The following is a 23,931-nucleotide window of genomic DNA, read 5'->3' as shown; positions in this document are numbered from 1 at the left end:
GCCTTAAGACAAACTTTATAAAATCAAGACTGCAGATCAGCATCCCTTAGCTCTTCCAAGACTCCAGTTCTCTGGGATGTACTTTTCCTTCTTATAAACAGACAAAAGACAGGAAAAAACAACAACAATTGTTTAAGAACCAATATAAATCCATGACAACCATGCTAACATTTTATTACAGACCACCACTACTCACACAGCACCCTCCAAACATAATGACACCCCACTAAACATGAGTAAAAAGCTTAATCTTTCATTGCTTTAGATTAGTCACACACACAGAATCACTGGTGGCAAACTTCCTGGCACCTGCTGTTAACATTCACTTCTCCAGCAGTAACACTCAACCAGAGTCCTGGATCCTTGGTGCTATTATCCTCAACTCAGCCCAAGGTTTACACCAGGGTTTAGATCATGGGGCTAAGATAAATATATTTTCTATTTGATGCTAACTGGGCCATGCATTTTTTTAATCCTGCTGAGATACTCAGTTATGACCCATTTTATATTTGCTGGCAGAGCTCTTTTCAATTAATCCTAGCCCAATCTACTTACATTTCCAGGGCATTTTGTAGAGGAACAGGCCCACAGCATCATAGATCCTTCTTTGTACTTGGACATAACATCTTGCTTTCCCAAATTTAGTTTTTCAAAAGCCTCAATTTCAGTCTCTTTTTCAGATTTTTACCTAACATTCCTCCCAAACTATTGGTTGTCATGTAGAATCCAACAGAATCTATTGAAAACTGCAGCCCTATAATAGTGAACTTTGCAATTTTTTAATTTTAATTATTTATGTTCTGCTTTCTTTATCCATCTGTGTGTGGTTTCAACTTTTAAGAGTTCCAGTAAGTATGGCAACATTGATTTTATAAAAAAAAAAAAAAAAACAACACCCCCCCAAAAAAAACCCTCAGAAATGTTTTTCTAAGAATCCTTTTTTGTTTATAATTCTGTGTGAGTGTGAGATAACAAAATATAATTTAATAATAAGGCTTTTTACACATATTTACCGGGGTTCCTAAAAGTATTGAGTCTGCTTTATGGTGTGGAGATAATTTCTGATTTCAACACCACTTCCACATTGTCTAAAAAATATATTGTTCTACAACTCTGCTTAATTTGAATACATGGCTCTAATACTTTTTCAAAATTCTTACAAAGGTATCAAAATACAAACAGTGGTACGTATTTTCACAAGGCAGTGATAGGCAGTACACGGATAATAACTATGACAAATGGCACATATCATGCTGCTGTAAGTGCTACAATGGTATCTGTCACAATTCTCTCTCAAAAAAGTTTAGAACTTCTGTTTGCAGTCCAAACTGTGTCCTTTAAAGTTTTCTCCACAAAAATAGCTCCTCCTCCACGAGTAAAAAAAAAAAATAAAAATCCAGCAGACACCCCACAGACCCGTTGGTGTTTTAGCAAATCACATAGCTCCACGTTTGTAAGTTCCCCCCTCAGGGATCAGAGAAAAATCTAAAATCAGAAGAAAGAAAGTTACATCTGTTGATTTTTGTTTTTACATTGAATTGAAAGAGAGGGGTATTTCTTCCAGAAGGCTCTCTAGCAAATGCGTCTTTCCACCAAAGGCTCAGCTATTCTCCACGTCTCCTCATGCTTTTGGTAACCCAATAAAGTGTCCTGTCACAGTCCTCCTTCTATAGCTGGGTGGTTGCGGTGAAGCGGCCAGTCCTCCTGTGTTGCCGTTGACTGGCGGGATGGTGGCAGTAACGTGGCGGCCTGCCGCTCGTCTTTCTCTTGGAGCTACGTGGTGTGCGAGGGTCTGGGGGGGCTGGTAGTCAGGCTTCCTCTGCGGTGGCATCTATCCCAGCGTAGGTGAAGTTCTCAAACAGAGCCATGTTAACGTAGGCCTGGAAGACAGGTGAGGTTTGGAATTTCAGGGAAACCGATGGAGAAATATAAAAACTATTTACAGCATTCAATTGAAATTAGCAGCTAAACTTCACTGAAGTGACCACATTTCTACCTCTCTCATCATGACTGTTAATTTGTAACAAAGGGACATCCACGTGAAAGAGAAATTGCAGCAACATGTGATTTATGATGCAACACTTTATGTAATACAGGGCATGGTGAAAGTTTTTAAACCCTTTGGACTTTTTCACATTTTGTTAAACTGTCAAAAATGTTACAGATTGAAATCTAAAAGCTATTATTTGTTTTTGTAATCAACCATGTCAAAGTTGCTGATTGGAAATAGACCTATGCTTTGACTAGACCATTTTGATACGTGACTAGGCTTTGGTCTAAAACATTTCATGCTAGCTAAGGATGTATATTTAGTGTCATTGTCCTGCTGAAAGTTAAACTTGCAGTTTCTCTTCCTGTCTGGAACTTCTCAACCTGCTAATAGTTTTCTTGTATTTAGGTCAATCAATCTTCCCATTAACTCTGACTAGCTTCTCTCTACCTGCTGAGGAAAAGCATCCCCACAGCATCAATGCTACCACCAGCATGCATCATTCAGGTAATGGTGCATTCAGGGAAAAAGCAAAAAAACTTAAAGCGGTATGAATGCTATTGGGAATCAAGAATTACCTTCCTGGCTTCCTGCATCCGGCTGAGTTGGACAGAGATTTGTGAGAAGGGTGGTCTCTCATAGGGACGATCCCTCCAGCACTGCCTCATTAGTTCATAGCTGGGGTGACAAACAATGACAGAACTTCCTAAATAATGTTTGGATAAAAATGCCAAACCCTATCATTTTGATAAAACTCCTAAAAATAACTAAAATAGTAAAACAGAGTTGAATAAATCAGTTAATTTCCTTTTGGAACAGGAGACTTACACCTCATCATCACAGTTTTTGGGTTTCTCCATCCTGTAGCCCTGTGGCAGTTTTTCATACAGTTCGGCACATGTCATTCCACAGTATGGTGTACCACCTAATTCACACACAAACAAGAGGCAGAAAATAAATGCAATGTAAAACATGAGACCATGAAATGCACAGCAGAGATTAAAGTAGATCTATTATTCAGTCAATTGTGCGACATGGGTAGATTTGGAGAAGATAGCTCTTGCTGAAACTATAAAAAGAATTAACAAATGGATATATATAAACAGAACTTTTCTGGGACTTGCACCGAAAGGCCTGTATCTTTGCAGTCTGTACAGAAAAGCAATTTGAACCTGTATTTTATTATGATGTTGTAAGCATTCTTACCCAAGCTTACAATTTCCCAAAGTAGAACTCCAAAAGACCATCTGTGAGGAAGAAGGTCAAAAAATAGTTGAGAACAATCAAGTTAGAGAGAACATAAAAGTTTATTTCGGCTATTTTTTTTAATCATAAAAGAGCAAATGCACTTTGTTGATGATATCTGGTGCCCTGCAAACAGAAACTAGCTGTGCTAATCTACAAATCAAAACCATACAACTCCAAAACAATCTTATCTTGCATTCATACAAGTTTTGGCTTTGACAAATGCATGAACTCAAAATGCAAGAACTAAAAAACTAGAAATTAAAAAAAACTACACAAAGTTTTAATTTTAATCATTTAGTATTTGAGATTTCTCAAATACTAAATGAGAAAACATAAAAGTGGCTTTATGCTTTCAAAAACATTAAGCCACAATCTTTACTAGAGTTGATAAGCAAAACTTTCTGACACGCATAACCACCAGTTTTATATGTCACAAGCTGGTGTGGTAGATTACAAAATCAGACAAAATGTTGTTTGTGCTCAGTTTTTATGCTTTTTTTGCCTCACAAGTATCTCTGCTGCACTGGTTCCTACTAACATTTCACACATTCTTTTTTCACTAATTCTTGGTACTGTTTTGCTCCTCGTAAGCAAAGTTTTTCTTCTTCTTCCTTTTGCTGTCCTGTGCTCTGCTGGCCTGCTCTCTGCTGTATAAACAGGCTCCTGTTGACAGAGAGTCAACTGGCAGTCTGTTTCCTAGGCTTCCTGGTTTGTGCTTATCAGTTACGTTGCACACTTTTATCAGTGTAACAGTGACAGGGGATGATTTGTTGTTTTCTGAAGAAAGACATTTTGTGATGTACATAATGAACAACTTTACAACTTTAATACCATCCTTTTGTTCAAATAAAAGACTCACACATCACTCTTGCTCGTATATACGCTGTAATTCAGGGACTCAATGGCCATCCATCGTACAGGCAGTCTACCCTGGAAGCAAACCAGCAGATTTATGTTAAGGTGGTTAATTTTCACAAAGTAACTGAAATGTCAAATCCTGAACAATATTATACTATATTTGATTCAGTTTAAATGTACATTTGTTTTCTCAAAGTGATGACTTAAACAATACAAAACACAGCTTTAGAATTACTACACACGAAGGTAGTTTGCATGTTTACAGAACACTGCCCTCTAGAGGAGAACCTTTTATTGATCCATTATTTGTCTGAATGTTTCTGTAAAAGAAAATGGACCCAAAGGTTTAAAAAACAATTCATAGGTTTTATATACAGTAGAGACCAAAGGTTTTGACACGCCATCTCATTGAATTCAATTAGAAAGTTGTTGCTGAAGCAGTTGACAAAAAAAATCTGTCATTAACTGGGTCGGATAATAAAGCTTTTCTATTCTATGGTAAAAGTAAATTACAATTTGTTCATGCTGCTAAAGTCTGGATCAACATAAAATAAAAAATAAAAATTAAGGTTACTTTGCCATTCATAATTCCCTTTTTACCCCCTCAAATTTTCAGATTATGTCATCTCAATCAATCTGACTTACCCATTGCTCAGGGCCGATTTAGTTCCTCCCCAGATGTTCCCCCATTTTGTGCCCAGTGGATGTACATTTTAATAAAACTGTATGTGAGATTAGACTATGTTAATGAATATATACAGGATTACAGTGTTCTAAACTAGCAAAGATAAAAAAAAGCAGGACAGCAACCCCCAGGTTTGGTGCTGGACACGGCGGGTGTAATTCATCTACTCTGAGATGCTTTCAGTTTCCTCTCTTGGATTACTTTGTTAAAAACAAAGAAAAAAAAACGACAAACAACTCACCATTGTTTTCTTGACATACACTTCTTCTCCTCTGGACAAACCAAAATCTGCAATCTTTGCCACTAGGCTGTCCCCTACGAGAACATTCCTTGCTGCCAAATCTCTGTGAATGAACTAAAACCAACACAGAGGAGATGAGAAGGGAAGCAGTGATAATTGTAAAATGAACATGCTTTGCAAAAGGGCGAAAATAAACTTTACTTGAAGTGTGAAGACAGAATAGAATTTTGAGTGAATTAAGAGTCATTACCGAAGCTTCTTTGCATAGATTAGTAAAATCTTGTATGCAACATTTAAAACTTTATGCAGCATCACAAATTCCAATGACGTCAACTACTAGAAAACAGCTGTTTTTGAAGTCCAAGGTCAATCAGAGATAAACTATTCACTATGAGACATATTAGAATTTTTTTTCCCTATCTTACCTGCTTGTCACTGAGGTAATGCATGCCGGTCGCCACATCAACAGCAAACTGCAGCAGCTGCTGGGAGGTGAGGGTAGAAGCAGTCCCGTGCTCTTTTGCAAAAGCAGGATCGGTCTCCAACACGCGACTCTTCCTCAGAAAGTCCAGGAGGTTCCCATAGGGAGCGTATTCTATGGCTATGTACAGGTAGCCTGAAAAAAGACACACAGTTCTCGAAAAAGCTTCCTTGCTAGCTCGCCAATTTTAACGCGTAGTTCTGTTACTGTTAAAGTGGCAGTCACTACTGCTTCAGCCTACTGTGATACACACATGATTGCCGTGAGCTGGCATATCATGCACATTTATGGTTTTAAAGATTTATTTGAAGCATTGCTTTTCAAATTGGCCAATAGCATCCAAACAAGAATTAGGTGGTTAAATCTGAATTTAATGTGGATTTTAAAAAAACATTAGTGTTCAAGAACAACTTCCCACTTCGGGTAGCTGAATGTCTTCTATAAATAACTTTTATACTGTACTTAGATGACAAAATGAAGGTTTCATTTGGTAGTGGCATTGCCACAAATTATGCTTCTAGTTGTCAACTTGAGATTTTCAAAAATAAATAAATAAAAAAATAAGACTAATAACAGTCTTAACATGGCGGTGTCATCCTGTGGTGGTAGTGCATTGCACCATGGAATAAAGCAGGGGTACAATCTCTAAGTTCTTGTACTTTATAAATACAACTCAGCAGATCAGCATTACTCCCACCAAAGAGGAAGACATACCTGCTAGTACCATTATGTAGATATTCTGTCAGGCCCAATCAATATTTAAAGACCAAGAGCCTTTCAGCATCGCATTCAATTAGTTTAAATTATTCATTTTTATTTTTATTCCACAACAATATTCTTTCTGTCTACCTAAAAACCCTGAGTGAGGCCTTGACAGACTTGGTTGCAGTTGCTCAGAGAGCCAACTGGCTACAGATGGTAAGGGACTTGGCCTTGCACAATTTAAACTTGACTGAGACGTAGGCTGGACCTTTTTATAAAATTCTCACTGAACTCAACCAGATGGCTGAATCTCTGTCAACAGATGACAGCGTTCAGCCTTTCCACAGGCTATTAGGCATTTGTAGCTGTTGGAAAGGTTTCATGCTGATTTCACCATGATCAGTAAGAGTGCCAACACAATTAGTGAGGACCGTATGGGGAGGGAAGGAATAACAGTCTGATGGAGAGGCTGGAAAAATATCTCACACACAATGTTCTGTATTTCCAGCAGAAAAGAAACCCAAACATATCTGTCACACAGGAAATAATTAAACAAGATTTGAAATCCCTAATCTTATCAAAACTTAACAGACTTTGATCTTGCTTCATGTTTGTAAGTATGAAGCTCAATGGATTAATAACAACCATGATAATCATTTAGAATTTCATTGTAAAAGGAAAGAATTTCAAAAGTACCCACTTGTAAATTCTGTGCAAATAGCTTTTTTTCCCACTGTGTAATGGCTCCTTATTTATCCCCTCAATTATTAACCCACACTTTCTCCACTGTTTCCCTTTGAAAACATATTTAGCTTTCACAGATTTGTTGTTGTAAATATTCACAATAACCTAGCAAAGCTCTTCTTGTTTTGTTGTCTTTTTTGTTCATATTATTCAGTAGATTTGTGGCGTGGATTCTTGAATTTGTCAACCATTTCTATTTCAAGGCTAAATTGGATTAGTAATGCTTCATCTAATGTGCTTACCACTACATTTCCTCTCTCATATGTTATCAGTCTTTGATCAAACAAAAGTAATCACATTATTTGGGTTGGACTGCTATTAAAAGAAACTGATACATCATGGCAGGAACTGGCATCAGTTCAGCCTTTGAAAAACAAACAGCAAAGAAGAGAGAAGCATGGACAAATCCCTTCAAGCCTCTGGAGGGTGAGGTTTTCAATTCAAAGATGAGAGAAGACAATTGGGAGGAATGGCCACTTATTGCCATTATATTATTATTCATATTACAAAATTGCTCAAACTAATTTTCATGAAAAATACCAAAACCTGGATGTTCTTTATTAAAAACAATTTTTACGAAAATGTTTACAAATTCTTACATTTGTTAGATTGTAACATCAAGCACCTCACAAATTGTGGTAAGTTGTGTAAGCAAGGATTCTACTTAGGGGCTTAATGGTGGAACAGTTGTTGGGACTTTTGACATGACACCACAACCCATCGACTTCAAAACAGTTCCAGACCCAAATGCACCACTAGATGTCGCTCACTCACCTCTGTTTTCACAGGCTCCTATCAGGTTGATAATGTTGGGATGCTGGCCCAATTTGCACAACACTTCCAGCTCTCCAGCAAAGTCTCTGTGGTCATTCTCTGAGGCAAACTCTGCAGGCATAACAGCATGCTTCACATTGTTACACAAAACCCAAGTAAAACTAATTTTCCAGAATAAATCTCACAGGCGTTCACTGGAATCTCATAATCCTGTCTTTCAAAAGTCTTTCAAGCTTTTCTATGAATATTAGTGGATTATTCACAAATATCCAGAACACTATTTAAACATTTTTATGTGAACATTTGCTCTAACCTCTGATCTCTCAGTCATTTGCCAATGAAAGAGATTCCTAAATTTCAGCTCTTTTCGCTCTAGATACAATGGACAACTCAGAAAATAATCAGTTTCATTGTATTTTAAACAATGTAGATCTGTTTTTTTTTTCCAACTTGTAATGCTGTGATTAGGTAGAAGGACAAAAATGAGTTTAAAAGCAGATAATATCCAAAGAAAAACTTGGGCTTTCAATAACCTTGAGAATGTCTGATCAAGACCATTTTAAATATCAAACTATGTCTCATTGCAAGAAAAGTATAAAGAAATTTGAGTTGGTTTAAAATGTTGAAAAGTACATACCTTTTAGCATCTTGATGGCTGCACTCATTTTGTTGCCATCCTTTTTGATCATGGCTTTAATGACCTGTTATGAAAATTTGGTTAGCTTAACTGCTTAAAAGCTTGATTGCCATTCATACATTGATCAAAGTAGTAAAAATGAAATAGCAGTCTAAACCTGGCCAAAGTTGCCCTCTCCAATGACATCTTCAAATTTAATGTCCTCCCATTCAAGGATTGGATAGGTGAGCGGTTCTGGTGTGGGCTTGGGTCTTCTTGTTAGGGTCAGGGTTCCTGAGTTAAACTGCAGAATAGTTTCTTCTCCCTACCACAAACGTTGGCAAATAGACAAAATAAATTTGAATGTTTTTTTTCACATGTAGTCTTGAAAAACGTTTTTATATTTGTCCAAAGTTAATCCTAGCACACTCTCACCGATCCAGACTGATAGGTAAATGTGCGCCGACGGTTGAGCAGCATCTTCCTGATATAGAACAGAGCCAGCAGGGCGAGCAGTATGGTCACACAGGTAACAGTCACTGAGCCCACCACTGCCACCAGGATCTGATTACCATCCCCGGTGGGCTTTCCAGAAACACCTTGGGTGGTTGGTGCTAAAATCTGAGCGTCTGTTTTCATAGAAGAGACAAAGTACAAAGGAAAAAATTTAGAAGAGAGACAAGGATTATTTCTATCTAGGAAGCAGCAGATGTAGCTTCAGGAGTCCTCCTAACTTCTGTTCCAATTGCCAATTTTATCAAAAAAGAACATACAACCTACTTCAAAAGAAACAATCAGGTCTTGTCTTAGGTTGCTTTTTCAATCATAATTGAAAAAGCAACCCAAGGAAATTGGGATTTTCTCTTTCTTTTTGTGCCCTGAGATGCAGTGTTGTGAGTGTGTTTTGCTTAAACAATGTAAACATCATTGTTTACATTGTTTATTACAATCCTAACCTCCCAAGAAACACTTAAACACAGAGAAGAAGCTCCTTCTTACCATCTCCTTGTGTCTTCTGCTGAACAAATGTACTCCACTCTCCAGGCACTTTGGAGCAAGCTCTGACTCTGAACTGGTAGAGGGTGCTGCTGTTGAGCGCCGTCACGTCTTTTGTGGTCTTGTTTCTGTCATTGATGTCCAGCCAGTGATGAGGGCTGCCCTGGCCGACTGGCTGGTACTCTATGACGTATTTAATTATCCCTCCGTTTGGATTCTCTGGGGGCTGCCACCTCACCTGGATGGCAGACGTGGAGAGGGCTTGGGCCTGGACGCTGCGGGGAGGTGAAGGCCCTGAAATGCAGACACAGTTACTATTAACTATTTTAGAACAAGTATTGCAACAACAAATAAGCTGGAATAAGAATTTTTTTAAAACATTTTCTTTTAGTTTGCATTTTGTGTTTTTTTGTTTTATGTACTTTTGTGACTTTCGGTAGCTTTGAATTGTTTTTGAGAAACCAACATTTTTGTCTCAGAGAATTATTTAAATTGAGTAAAAGAACAGAAGTCTTGTAAGGTCTCAAAACATCTGTACATATCCATTTAACTATTTTAACAGTAAAATTTGCAGATCTCATTTGTTTTTCCACAACCATGAAAAAAATTGAGCAATAAAAGACACCAGAGGTTTCCATTTACCCTGGCTGCTGATGCGGAAGAGGAAAGGTTTGGAGGCTGGCCCCTGGCTGCCACAGTTGATGAGGCGCACCACCACACTGTAGTCATGATGATACTTCAGGTTGTGAAACTCGGTAGAGAGCACATTGAGCAGGGTGGTCTTCTCCCAAAGTTTTTCATTGGACGGTGGGGGTTCAAAGAGCTGCACTAAAAATCCAGTGGCTGTGCCAGGAGTGATGTCACTCTCTGTAGGTAGTCGCCACCACACTTTAGCATTATGGCCGTCTACTGTCCTATTTTCGATCTCGGGCTGAACCGTGGGTTCTGCAGCAAACAAGTAGAAACAGTTACACTTACACTTAAAACCAGAAGTTTACATGTACTATGTAAAGCTTTATTTCTTGCTGTCTGAAGTCAAATCAGTCCAAACTTATTTTGATTAGATCCGTTAGAATTACCAAATTCATTTCTACTTGCTAAATGCCACAATCATAAGAAAAATAATATATACGAATTTTGTAATAAAGTGTACATACATGATGATTACTGTCTTCAAACTAAGATAGCCATCTGGAAAGCCCAGATGACAAAATTATGGCTTTGGAAATTTCTGATGGGTTATCTGACACATTTGCGTTGAGTAATTGCACAGGTGTGAATATATTTAAAGGCCACACCTGAAGCCTGCTGGTTTCCAGTTTGACAAGACAGGAAGGTCAAAAGAAATCATCCTAGATATCAGGAAAATAACTGTGGAGCTGCACAACTCTGGTTAATTCTTTGGAACAATGTTCAGATGGTTGAAGATGTTATTTTCATCTCTTCCAACGATTAAACGCAAGTTTAAACATGGTGGGAATGTCCAACCATTATACACCTCAAGAAGGAGATTGGTTCTTAGTCCACAATGTGCAGAATAAAAGCCAAACATCTAGTTAAGATGCCGGCTGCGGCTGTTATGAAAGTGTCATTAAGACAGTGAAACGTATCCTATACCACCATGGGCTAAACAGTCACACCGCAAGGAGGAAGCCATTAATACAAAAGAAACATATAAGCACCAGATTGCAGGTTTACTAACACGTACAAAGACTTTCATTTTTGGAAGCATGTTCTCTGCATCTGATTCAAATAAACAATTGTACTGTTTGGCCATAACGGCCATCATTGCATTTGGAAGAAAAATTGGGTCACTTGTAAGCCTGAGAACGCCATCCCAGCCATAAAATATGGAGTCAGTAGCATCAAGCTATGGTGGGTTTTAGCAGCAGAAGGAACTTGTACGCTTCATAAAATGAATGGCATTATGAGGAAAGAACATTATATGGAAATATTGAAGCAACATCCACACACATCTGCCAGAAAGTTAAAGCCGGGGTGCAAATGAGTGTTCCAAATGGATAATGACTCAAAGCACGCAGCCAAAGTTGTTACAAAGTGGCTTAAGGACAACAAAATCAATGTCTTGGCATGGGTGTCACAAAACCCTGATCTCAATCCAATGGAAAATGTGAAGGGGGATCAGAAAAGGCATAAAAATAAAAAAAGGGTGAAAACTGGGACATCAAAGGTTAGCACTGTGAGTTCAAATAGGAAAGCTGTAACAATGATAGTCTTCTCCATTTTACCTCTCATTTCTTAAACATAAGAGTTGAAGGATAGCTACATGGACTAAAGAACAAATATAAACTTTTCCAAAATGCCACATTCATTATTTCAGTGTCGACAGGTCCTTCTACATTAGTATTCTTGCTGTTTTTTGAGTTTTGGGAAGTGTTATAATGCTGAAGTCCGCTTGGCATTTTTTGTGTTGGCTTATGATTTTTTACAATTAAGTGTTTTATTTTCCATTTCCTTTGGCTGTTTGCCTACCCCAATCTTGTATTTGGTTTAATCACTGGAACAGATCTTGATAGAAAAAAGATTAGACCTGAACATGGACCTCAAACGTGAGCTTATAAAGGTTTTGCAACATGTGACAATATAGTAAAGCAGCGGGCCACCTTTTTAGGATTGAAGTTGTGCCTTTGAAAAGGATAATATTGCCCCCACTCAGCAACTCCATTGTTGCATGTCCATATACCTTTTCTGCATTCAATACTTTATTGCCACTGCTGTCTGAACACTACAACGTGTGCTGCACTTCCTTTCTGCTGCAGTTTCAAGCATGACATCCCAAACACAACCAAAAATGTCATCCTTTCTGCTGCAGTTTCAAGCATGACATCCCAAACACAACCAAAAACGTCATTGTGAAACTTTGTCAGAAACCAAGAGTTTGCTACACGCTTCACTTTAAGTCTTTAAGGTTCTGATCAGTGACAGTTTATAGTCCGTTTCTAGCAGCCTTCAAACGTACAACCTCGACCATGGCTTTAACATTCTACTGACTCCTCATCGTCACCATATTGGATTCGTCATCATCACAAGCATTCCTCCACCAGTCTTTGTTCCTGTGCTCTTGAAGGAAGTTGTGGATGAGTCACATCCACTACAACATGTTTCAGTGTTCTTGAAAATAATCTTCCTCCTGCTAAAGACTCTTTAAGCGATTTAAGTATGAACCCAGATCTGATTGTTTCTATGCTTTGGGAGCTAGTTCACTTATTTAAATGGCCCACAATTTATCCTCCAGACTTACCTCTCTTTCCTTTGGCTGTATTCTGCTCATACCGCTGTAGCTGAAGAGAGCTCCCCGTTTACTTCCACAGCTACTTGGCCTCCATTTCTAATCCTCTTTGCCAGATCCTTCAGCTTCCAAGCCAGCTACTATTTCTGTCATTTCTTGCAATGGGTTCCAAATCATCGTTGGACCATTTAGCTCCCCACCTGAACTCGCAGCAATGTTGGGCCAGCCTCCATGCCCCCCACCTGAATTATTTGCCTCATTTGCCCTTGTGAACTCTGTTTTTTTTTTTTTTGCTCTGTTCTTTCAGGCTTTGCTTCCAGTTAGTTTTATTTGGACCCTTTTCAATGCATCTAGAGAGGTACATTGGGAGTGGTTGTACTCTGCGTAATGCTGAGATTTATGCTAAGTTTTGTCAACTTTGGTATCACATTAGGATAATATCTGTCCAATGAGAATAATTACTTTCCCTTAAGCAGGTGTTTTGAGTTAGGTTTTACCATGTCCATTCATATAGCATAAAAATGTGATTAATTCTTGTAGAATTATAGTGTAATTAAAGTGCAACTGTAATAATATAGTAACTGTAATAATATGTAGTTAAGTGAATCTTGTTATTTCTTCTCTGCTATTGTTGTGCCCCCCCAAAGAGGCAGAGTTTCCTTTTTCAAGATCTTTCTTGCATGCACATACTAAGACAGTTGTTTCATTTCTTATGATTGTAATCGCAATACTAACTCATGTTAAATTGAATTATTTCTTTATACTCTGGCAGCTTTCCCTGTCCAGAATATGCCTAATTGTGCTCTGGTATTTTTTTCAGATCAATAAGCTTTTGTTTTGAACGTGTGTGGCTGTCTGAACTAACAATTCAGTTATACATTGGTCTCACCAGGACAGTCTGTCTCCATTACAGCTTCTGGTCCAGATTCTCCCTCTCCTCCCTCCCCAGGACGACTCAGCTGGACGCGTACGCGGTACCTTGTTGAAGGCTCCAGGTTCATCAAAGTGATGGGCTCCTTGTCACTATAAACTGAAACAAGACGGAGAGTTGATAAGATTACCAAATATTTCAATTGTGATGTTTAATTTAAAGTTAGGCAGTCCAGGTCCTCAATGGTATTCTGCTGCTTCTAGATGTGTCCCTATTCCAATACACCATAATGTGTATAATGCAAATATGTCTAATCAGATATATTTTAGTTTAAGCAAAAAAAATTTGGATATTGGACCCTCTCATGACCATCTGTTTAGAAATTATTATAAAGAGTATTCTATGTATGTTTCTCACAAATATTAATTTCGTGAGCAGTCGCTGTGTTTATGATTAATTCTGATCTATTTGTTTTACTATCCCTTTTCCTTTTATTGCCAACTTAAGCAAAGCTTTGTTGCTTTGGCTTTGGCTAACATGTCACAACATTTGAGACTCCATGTTTTACAACCGATAAAGGGGGCAAATTGCTTAAACATAAAAATCATAAAAGCAATTGTACTGGCTTTATGTTTTTTTCAGCCTACCTATAATTGAGGACCAAAAGTCTCTGTTCACCACAGGCTTGTACAGAAGTTTGGTTGAGATTATGGGGCCATCGCCTTTGTGTGACTCCACCGGCATCACCAGAAGCTGCTTACTCCTTTTTTCGAGCAGCTTTGGAGCTGTAGTTGGCACTGGGGGCACTGTGTAGAAACATGAGATAATTCACCAACAAATGTGACAAAATGTAGCCTTTGTACACACACGTAAGCACTGCTCATAAGTAACTCCACACTCAGACCTTTAATAGTAACGTTAAACTTGCGAGAGTCCCGGCCTCCGTTGGTGGACACCCGGCACTCCCACAATCCCCCTTGTTTAGCGCTCAGTGGAGGGATCTCAAACAAGGCTGTGCTCCGATTTGACTCCTGGATTGTCTTAGAGGCCTAAGTGAAAAAGATGGAAAATGACTGAGCAATACAGGATGAAAGCCACATGTTCATTTCCTGTGCCCACTTCTGTTCCTGCTTAACTTTTCCTCAAGAATGTCCTCCCAAGGAAAACGTTCTTTGTTCCTGTGGGAAATGCTGGCACAACTATTCATCAGATTGTTTCTGTTATTAAGGAAACAGAGCAGTAACAATAACATAGTCTGAACGTATCACATCAAGGCAATGCATGGTGACTGCTGCATTGTAGAGTGATACAGCCTTATCTGGTCAAACCATTGTAGTGTTGACTTCCTCAAAATGTTACCCAGTTTTGAAAGCATGAGTAAAGGCATAGTTCAAGTATATTTTCCCCCTCAACTTCCACATTTCTGAAACTTTAGCTCCTATATCTTACAGCTGAAGGGGTCTTTATGCCTCTTTATGAACATTTCTTCTCATCCATTACTGTCATTTCACACCTTTCTTTACCTTTTTGCTGTTTTCAAAGCGCTAATTAAATAATGAATTTAGTCAACTGACACAAAGCAATACTACAGGGGAATGGGATGAGCCTTGAAAAGAAATTTACACTACTAGGAAAAGTGATCACAATTTGTGAAAGAGAAGAGAGCAGAGTTTTCCTGAAACAGTTTGTAGCAGCAGGGTTATTAAGTCTTAACATTGTATAAAAGATTAACACAAGAATGACTGAGGGGGCAATGGCTATGTGGCACACCATAATCAGCAGCCAGACCTTGAAGACTCAGTGGCAGTCTTTGAGGAAGCATGATGTTTTTTTGCAAGTCAAAACATACATTACAAAACAAACAAAAATGACATGACAAAAAAAAAAGAAAAAGAAAACAGGACAAATATTCTCACATCCACAGACTGTGCTAAACTGAATTAATTACAGCTCTCTCCAAACTTGTGCTTGACCCATAACGACCCATAGCATTTTAATGTACATATGCTAGCTGTGGAAAAAGTTGTATAATTCGAGTGGAGTGACAGATGGTGTTCTCGGAATAGGATTCACCGTTATGGTAAATCACAGGTAGACGAGGCTCACCACAGAGTGCTTTTAAATCCCTGGGTAAAGTGCCAGTCTGTTAGCTCTCCAAAGTAGTTTCAGCAAACATTTCCCCTGAATTCAACCTGATCATAATATAAATAAATTTCCACAGCAAAAATACATGTATGATTTTTCCTTCATTACATTACTTTGTGTTGGACTATTACTTAAAATCCCAATAAAATACATTCACGTTTGTGATTTTTACATGAAATGTGAAAACAAAATACCATGCATTGCACACATTTGCATAATTTATATACTATATTTTCATGTTTATTTTAGCTAGGCCTTCAATATATTATTTTCCCAAGACTGCTTCTGGTCTACTGACCTTCAGCACAGTGTTGTCCAGCTTTCGAAGCTCAAAACTGTTGTGGCTGGGGAGGGGGTTGCCTGTAGCTGAGCATTTGACCTTGGGACTGGAATTCAGATTACACTCCAGGTCACAATCCAATTCCAAAATTTGAGGAGCCCGTTCTGGAAAAGAATGGAAAATATTTGGATTAACGGTTTATAGGTGATATGAAAAGGCTGCGGTTCAATCTATAAGAATATTTTGAAAGTTTTGATTTTGAATCATGGTAAAAAAAATAAATTTTTATCAGTTTGGTATTTGATTAAATGTGGTGTATTTATCACTACATAAAAATTGATTAGCCTTTTAAAGTTTCAGCTTTCAAATATTTGGTGAGCAATAATTAGACTTTAACAGCTTCTACATCTTTCAAAAATTATGAGACTGCTATTTTCTTTTTGTTGCCTTAACTCAGAATAGCAAAACTTTCATTTTTCATTTTTACATAAAGGTTTAATATGTCTGTTAGGATGCTCACCAGACTTCTCACAGTTCTGTCCTCTCCACCCTGTGGGACACTGACATCCACTGAAACGGTTGCAAACTCCTTCATTCTGGCATTTGCAGCTTAAGCGGCAGTCTGGCCCATATGTGTCATTAACACAAGCTGACAAAAAAAAGACAAACCGAACACCATATAAAATTTAGATAGTTGAATTCAATTCCAATATGACTACAAGAAAAGTTAGGTTTTACACACCTTTTTCACAGAGCCTTCCAAACCAGCCGCTGGCACAGGAACAGCCATAAGGGTCTGGGAGGCAAAAGCGAATCTCTTTGCAGTTGTTGTTGTGGTTGGTCCTGCAAGACTCCTGGCAGTTTCTCCCAAACATTCCTGCCCTGCAGGCTGCTCCCCATCAGTGGAAGGTAAAAATCACAAATGTATTTATTTGTATTCCTCAAAATGTGCTGTCTTTCAAACTAAATTGCAAAACACCCTGACTGTAACCAATCTGTCAGCGTCACCAGCCAGAAAAGCTGCTGAAACATCTTTTCAGTTATTTATGTTTCGTCACACAATAATCAATGATGTTATAGAGAAAGCAAAACACTCGCAATCCAAACGTTACAGATCATAACATTTACACAGACCAGCTGTTTAGATAAGGTACGTTTAAAAAATACAGATGACCTTTTTTGTATATTTCTAAGAGACATACCGACATTTAGATAATCAACTTTTATGGATATTATTCTGCTGTATTTTGTCTCAGTGTAGTACAAACCTGTCTCACAGCGTGTCCCCATAAATCCAGGAGGGCAGACACAATCCCCATCTAAATCATGACAAACTCCTCCGTTAAGGCAGTCTGGGCAGTCTTTGTCGCAGTTATGACCCCACTTCTTACTGGGACAGTCTGCAGAAATAAAGTACTTTATTATAAAATATGTTTCTTACTTTGTCATGACTTGATAAGGTTTTTATATGTCAAAAATGTAATTCCTGTAAATGTGTTTTATTTTTTTAAGCATCTACTGCATAACCCTTCTTTACAAGGATGCAAAACATTTTTACATGCTTGTAAATATTGAACAAAATTCACCCATACATTTAAATCCAAAGCAACATTTTTCTAGTCATTGAAAAGACTTTTTGGTTAGAGATAAATGTAAGCCTTTTAATACATATTAATTACACCATGACACTACATGTTATTATTAATAACTCCTCTTCTGTGTTGGTGTTACAGGATGTTTGTACTAAGTTTAACCTATGTCCAGATGTCTGATAACTAGTAAGAAATTGCATCGTTGCTAATTACAAAGCAAAGCTAACAAAGATTCCTCAAGGCTCCTATATTGGCCCACTTCTCTTTCTACAGTACATTCTCCTTAGGTCAGGGACACACACAACTTTATATTTTAGTGTAACTACATGACCACAATCCATTCAGTCACTAATTAGATGTCCATTTTATTACAGAGTGTGTAGATGGTAAAATAGCATCTCTCCAGCTCATCACAACAAAACAAAACCAAAGTAAACAACAAAAAAACAAACATAAAATGTTCCCAAAATGAAACATTATTCAGTTGTTGATGTTGACATTAAAAACAACAGAACAGACAAGAAACCTTTTCAGGAGCTTCTCTGCAGCTCCTAAACAATCATCTCAAATAGCCAACATGCAGAAATATTTGCTTCCTTTAAATCAGGTCTGAACTTTATTCGTCATGAGTTTTGATCATACTGCCTCTTAAGGCTTAAATTAGAAACATTTTCATAATCTATCTTCTGTCTTCAAGGTCATTTTTCTTAAAGAGTTTTTCTCTTTTTTTATGTAGAGCTTTTTGATTCACATTATGTATGAATGGGGATACATAAATCAGTTTGCATATATTTTGGCCACATATCAGCTTCATAAAGAATACAGAACAAGTAGAAGTAGAACAAACACAAAATCATGAATCTTAAGCTTACTGTGAGCAATTCTCCAAAGCATCTGACTTTCAGATAACTTTGAATATTCAAAAATTCCAGTGTAGATTAAAAAAGAGACTAAACATCAACTACTGAAAATTATCCAACAACACTTGGGCAACAAGTTGTAAGTTGTAAGCAAGTTTTATACAAGGACGAGTTTTAAGAATGAAGCAAAAATATCAAGGACACAAGCCAGGAAGCAACTGATAAATGTTTTATGAATATGCAACCGCATGAGTGTTTTTAGAGCAACATGTACTGCTTTTTTATGTTTTGTGCAAACCACAGAGGCGAGAAGTAGACTCATGCCTCTATCTGAATGTCAGCAAAAAGGCAAAAAACATCCACAGAATACATTTGGATTTAAAAATCACAGGCGTCACTTGTTTTCTTTCCACAACAGACACAAAATCAAATTCTCAGGGTTTTGTTTTGCAACTAATAAGTGCATAAGCTCAGCTGAAACATTACTAGTTGGAGAACCCACAACAGCTTTTGTGAAGCTATGAGAAACAATGTGAAACATGAAAATCTCTCACACTGGAATGCAATCTCATCTGGTACTGTGGTAGTATTATGGTTTGGGCTGTGTCCAACATCTGGGCCCAGAAAGCTTTCCACAATTAATGAAGTAATTCTGGATTAACACAGTAAAGGAGAAAACCACTAATGTGTGAAAGACAATAAGAACCAGTGGTTTTAAGAAATACCGTGGCTATTTATTTTCCCAGGGAAAATCTTTTTTTCCAATATAAAGTTTTTCAAATATATATAGCAAGGAACCTATTTAAGAAAACCAAAAAGTTATTGCACAGCTAAGTCTGGCTCATACAGAGCAATGGTCAAAAATGAATTCAAGCTGTTGGAATGATCAACAGAAGCTGGAAGTAGTTAGTTGCAGTTGTTGCTGCACATGGGCTCCCTGCAAGATAGTGAAACTGACAGTTAGTGCAATCCTACCACTGAAATAAATGATTCCCACTTTCAAAGAGCCTTTTTAACCTCATGCTGAACAGTCCTTTAAAATGTGCCTCTTATTCACCTTTTGCATCTCACACGCTCATAAAATGCAGTTCCGTTACATGCAATGTTTTTCATCATTGTTTAGTGTACTTTGTCACACTTTATCACACTTTATCACACTACATCAACAAAACCAAAGGACCACGGCACTGTAAAGTAGAAAGGAAATAGCACAATGCTTTTAAGGAGACTGCAAAAAAATGAAAAACAAATTTCAACAGAGTGACTTTTATTTGAATTCAGTTCCCCAGAGTCAATCTTTTATAGAATCACATTTTGATGCAGTTACAGCAGCAAGTTTTAGGGAGTATGTCTCTACCTCCTTTGTCTTTCTAAAATCTGTATTTTTGCCTATTTTTTCTTCTAAAATAATTATTCTCCCAAGACTGACACACATGTAGCTCCGTTAATGTTTCTACTATCCCTAGAGCATAATGCTGCACCACCATGTTTCACCATGGGGCTGATGTTTGCTGGCTTTTCCCTCCACATAGCATTCATCAGATACTGTCGGTCAGAAACCAGAGAAGCATCTTCCACTGCATAGGATGCAACAAACTGAAAACATTGGGTCTTCTTGTGACTTTCTAAAAACAATGGCTTTTTTCACAAAGCTCTTCCATAACAGCCAGATTTGTGAAGCATATGTTCTTTTTTAGAAACGATCCCACCTGAGCTTAGGAACTGTCTAGCTCCTCCAAAGTTACTAGGGTCTGTCAACCGCTGCCATGCCTTGGTAGGTTTGAAGCGTTGCTATGATCTTATCATTTTCTGGTCATTGATTGAACTCTGACATATTGTTTTATAACCTAACCTTCTTTCAATTTTACCTCAACTTTTCCTGTGTGATTCTTCATCATGTTTGTTTTCTGACGTTTTCCCACAAGGCTAAGAGGCCTTCGCAAAACAGCTGTATCCCTGCAGGGATTGAATTACACATGGATGGACTCTAAAGGGAAATGCACTATTTTTGTTAACAACACAAAAGACAAAGTTCCAACAAATGCTTGACTTTGGGACTGTAATGTGAAAAAGATGAGAAAGTTCAAGGGTCAATTTTACTTTTGCAATGCGCAGCATAAAAAATATGTATACACAGAACTGCTTGCCCTGCCACATATGCATGCAAGCAGTCTCACATCTTCATCCAGATATGCTCCTCCAACAGAGCAACTGGTGGAGTGTGTTAGATTTCACAAACCTCTAACAATAAGTCTCATCCAGGCGCCGTGGAGGGGGCTGTCCGCAAAATAGCTGGCGCTGTAGATGCCTTGATTGGCCAAAGTTGCATTCTCCACTGTCAGCGTAGCAGTGCTGTTAGTCACTTCAATCCAGTGTGTCATATAATAGTAGTTTCCTTTGAAAACATGAAAAAAATTATACAATACACTGTAGAGTGTAGTTTCTGTTTCCACTTCCTTCATTATATTTGTGTGAGTATTTTGTCTGGATGGTCTTTTAATATGTTTTGAATTTCTGTGCTTCCCTTACCGTTAAATTTCCAGGTCACGTCCCTCCGTTCAGAGCCCAGCATCTCCATGCTGAGATGTGCCGTCTCTCCTTTGTTCACAGTCATTGTAAGGTACTTTGGAATAAAAGTAGCTGGAAACGCAAAGACCACCAATGATTTTCCAGCAAGATGAATAAACTCATACTTCAAATCTGATTGTGTAGAAGCTGAACATACCTCCATTAAAGTTGTTTATCATTGTGAGCTTAAGTGGTGACTCCTCTGGGGTCTCACAATAGAAGATTCCAATATTCTCAATTTCACGGAAATCTTTTGCCACAACAATTCTGTGAGAGTCCTTCTGCACTTTAAAACTAGTTGGTTTTGGTAATTTGAGGATACTGTTATCTCTCCTGATATTCAACCTGACCTCTGCAGGGCTATGCTCACCATTGATACAGGAGATGGTGAAGCGACTGAAGCTGGTGACCTTTGCTGTTGAGGTCATCGTCAAGTCCATCACTGCACCTGTATTACAGGACAGCACATAACAGTTCCTGTATGCTAAGTTTTTTTTGCTTTCAAGACCAGAGCACACATATTTTACAATGCGATCCATGGCTGGATGGGTAGTTAAAGTCCAGATAAAAATAAAATACACCCTACATCAGGTCTAGAGCTTAAACATTACAATAATGTTTAAGTCATTATTTACTAAACAAAGATGAGGTCAAAACGGGAAACTACTTCTCAAAACTGAGGCAATATTTTGTTGTAAAATCATTATTTATATACACATAAATATACCCACATGCAGTAATTTCCTGGTCACATAAAATGTATATATCATAAAATGTTATGCTAATTAGCCATGGATCACAAACAGTACAAGTTCCACTGATGGTACTTTTTCTACCTTTATTATTTATAAAGGTAGCTTTATCTTTATTTTGATACAATACAAAGTAAACAGAAACAGGTTAACTGTGATTATAATTAATTAATAATAAAAACATTAGCTGTTTCCATTGCTGGTCATTTTATCTGAAATTACTTTTCAATAGAGAACACAGACAAAAAAAAATAAAATAATAATAATAATAATAATAATATATATATATATATATATATATATATATATATATATATATATATATATATATATATCCTGAATAGTCAGTTCTCACCCAACTTTAGGTAAATTGATATATTCTACTTAGCTTCAAACAACAGAGTTTCTTACTGAAAACCTCAGTGACTGTGCTAGCTGGTGTTAGCAACACAAGCTAATGTTTTTCTCTGTGATCTCAAACACAAAGTGTACAGTTTGCTGTAAATTAGTTAATAGGAGAAACATTAAAAAGTGCAAATTAAATATTTCATTTTCTGTTTCTTTCTTTTCTTTTTTTTTTTACTGCTGGTTAGTTTTTATATGCAAAGCCACCATTATGGATTGATTATAAAAGAGATCTTACTGGTGCACTGAAAGAAAGTTTATACAACTGAAATAAATTGCTTCCATAAGTAACAAGTAAATTAATTTTAAAAAAATCCTACATGATTTATAGCGTGTACTAAGTTGTAATGCTAAGCAAACCTTGTAAATTGACTTCAATATACTTAATTTAATTAGATGTTGTCAATTGAAGCAATTGATTTTGTTGGAACAACCTTTTCTTCTAGCGTACATTCAAAATGAGAAACTGACATTTTAACTTCAGCATAAAAATATAAAGCACAACTGTATTTTTTAATAAATTTGAAGTGGCAATTGAAAACAACAGTTGTTTTGTTTATTTTCTAGTTTTTTGTTTTCAAACAATAACTTTAGGATTGTTGTTCTTTTGTCTCAAAAGATTAACAATGTTGGACAGCTTAGTATAGTATTACAAATTTTATGAGAACAGGTTGATTCCTCTGCAGTTCATTAGCCAAACATTTCCACAGTCCGATTTATTCACATTCATTTTCCCCTCTTGAGTCACATACATTTTTCATATGTGATCAAATTATTCAAATCTGCAATCCAAGAGCAAAATTTGGCTTCAAAAATTAATGTGCGAGTTGGGTTTTTTTTTTTTTTTTTTTTTGGTATTCTGAGATGTTCTTATGAAACACTAAACCTCAATCTAAAAACACAACTGATTACAGCTGCGTGACCCAAAAATCTCAGGAAACTGTCCCACGGGCAATTTAGGATCATTTGCACCTACAAGCTCAAAAAGGTTTCAAAAAAGACTCAAATTACATTTTTAGATTGATACTAGAGCAGTTACCTAAGACATCGCTATCTGTTAGGTCGTGCCAAACACATTAAAGGTCAGGCTACCCAACATCCCTTCTCCCTGCATGTGAAGCCACCGAGTCCACAGAACAATGGGAGGAAACTTGGATGAGCTCCGTTTTCCCCTGAGGGTTTATTGAACTATACTCTATCATGCCAAAGTTTATGATACCATATCAACTTATTACAATTGCAAATTCACTTAAGTCATAAATTGTTAGCTGAAAGCGACACATGGCCGATGTCACGGGTTTCCTTAAATGCAGTTAAACATTTTCTGAGTTTATTTGCTGCCATGTCTTTAATAAACTGCCACTCACCTGATAAGTCACAGACGCAGAATACCAACACCCACAAGATCCCCATGGTTTGTGTAATCCTCATTGGAAAAATAAAACACGTTTTCCACGAAATCACTTCCCAACCGAACTTTTGGAACTCCACACCTAAAGCGGCGCCGCTGGGAGACGACGACGCGTGTTTTTACGCATAGCGTATTCCAGAGCTCGCGGTCAGGTGATAAAAAATAAATCTCTTCAGGAATAAAGCAGTTGTCAGAGAAGGTATATCAATACTGTCACGCTGACTGCGGTCTAAGCTGTGGTGAAGCTCAACCTCCTCTGGGTGGGAGAGGAAGGAAGAGCGTCACCAGACAGCGGAGAGCTGCTGGCGCTCCAGACCTTCCCGATGAGAAAGATGTTTTAATTAACCTAATGTGCTCAAGTGATCGGCTCCACAACAAAGCAAAAGACACGCACACACACCCACACACGCACTCACACGCACACACAAACAAACAAACAAATAAAATAAAACAGAACACTAA

The 23,931-nt window shown here is 37.5% G+C and overlaps 1 protein-coding gene across 2 annotated transcripts; it reads right to left on the bottom strand.

The window, feature by feature from the left end:
* Positions 1-131: 131 nt before the first annotated feature.
* Positions 132-23,710, bottom strand: tie1 (tyrosine kinase with immunoglobulin-like and EGF-like domains 1). Of its 2 annotated transcripts, XM_044129938.1 has the most exons (24): positions 23,426-23,710; positions 21,059-21,349; positions 20,863-20,973; positions 20,573-20,728; positions 17,150-17,281; positions 16,624-16,770; positions 16,402-16,530; positions 15,900-16,045; positions 14,361-14,505; positions 14,104-14,262; positions 13,475-13,615; positions 9,978-10,280; positions 9,339-9,629; positions 8,775-8,968; positions 8,518-8,664; positions 8,361-8,424; positions 7,724-7,834; positions 5,448-5,638; positions 5,023-5,136; positions 4,098-4,168; positions 3,197-3,237; positions 2,819-2,915; positions 2,569-2,668; positions 132-1,880 (listed from the first exon to the last, which is right to left on the bottom strand). In XM_044129938.1, exons 1-24 carry the CDS (start codon positions 23,487-23,489, stop codon positions 1,809-1,811), a joined length of 3,417 nt encoding a protein of 1,138 aa, XP_043985873.1. In that variant the 5' UTR covers positions 23,490-23,710; the 3' UTR covers positions 132-1,808. The 2 variants fall into 2 exon arrangements, with proteins under 2 accessions (XP_043985873.1, XP_043985874.1); XM_044129939.1 differs by lacking the exon at positions 9,978-10,280 and having other exon boundaries at positions 23,426-23,700.
* Positions 23,711-23,931: the final 221 nt, after the last annotated feature.

The sequence above is a fragment of the Gambusia affinis genome, linkage group LG10 (genome assembly GCF_019740435.1).
Source record: "Gambusia affinis linkage group LG10, SWU_Gaff_1.0, whole genome shotgun sequence".
Lineage (NCBI taxonomy): Eukaryota > Metazoa > Chordata > Actinopteri > Cyprinodontiformes > Poeciliidae > Gambusia > Gambusia affinis.
The sequence above is the reverse complement of the archived record's forward strand: the minus strand, read 5'-3'. Positions and strand labels throughout refer to the sequence as shown.

Excerpts from the sequence above, each read along its gene's own strand:
- tie1 (XM_044129938.1), bottom strand. The coding sequence starts at position 23,489 with ATGAGGATTACACAAACCATGGGGATCTTGTGGGTGTTGGTATTCTGC. Across the intron at positions 8,665-8,774 it reads TTACCTATCAGTCTGGATCG|GGAGAAGAAACTATTCTGCA; the intron begins GTGAGAGTGTGC and ends CGTTTGTGGTAG. Across the intron at positions 8,425-8,517 it reads GAGAGGGCAACTTTGGCCAG|GTCATTAAAGCCATGATCAA; the intron begins GTTTAGACTGCT and ends TTTTCATAACAG.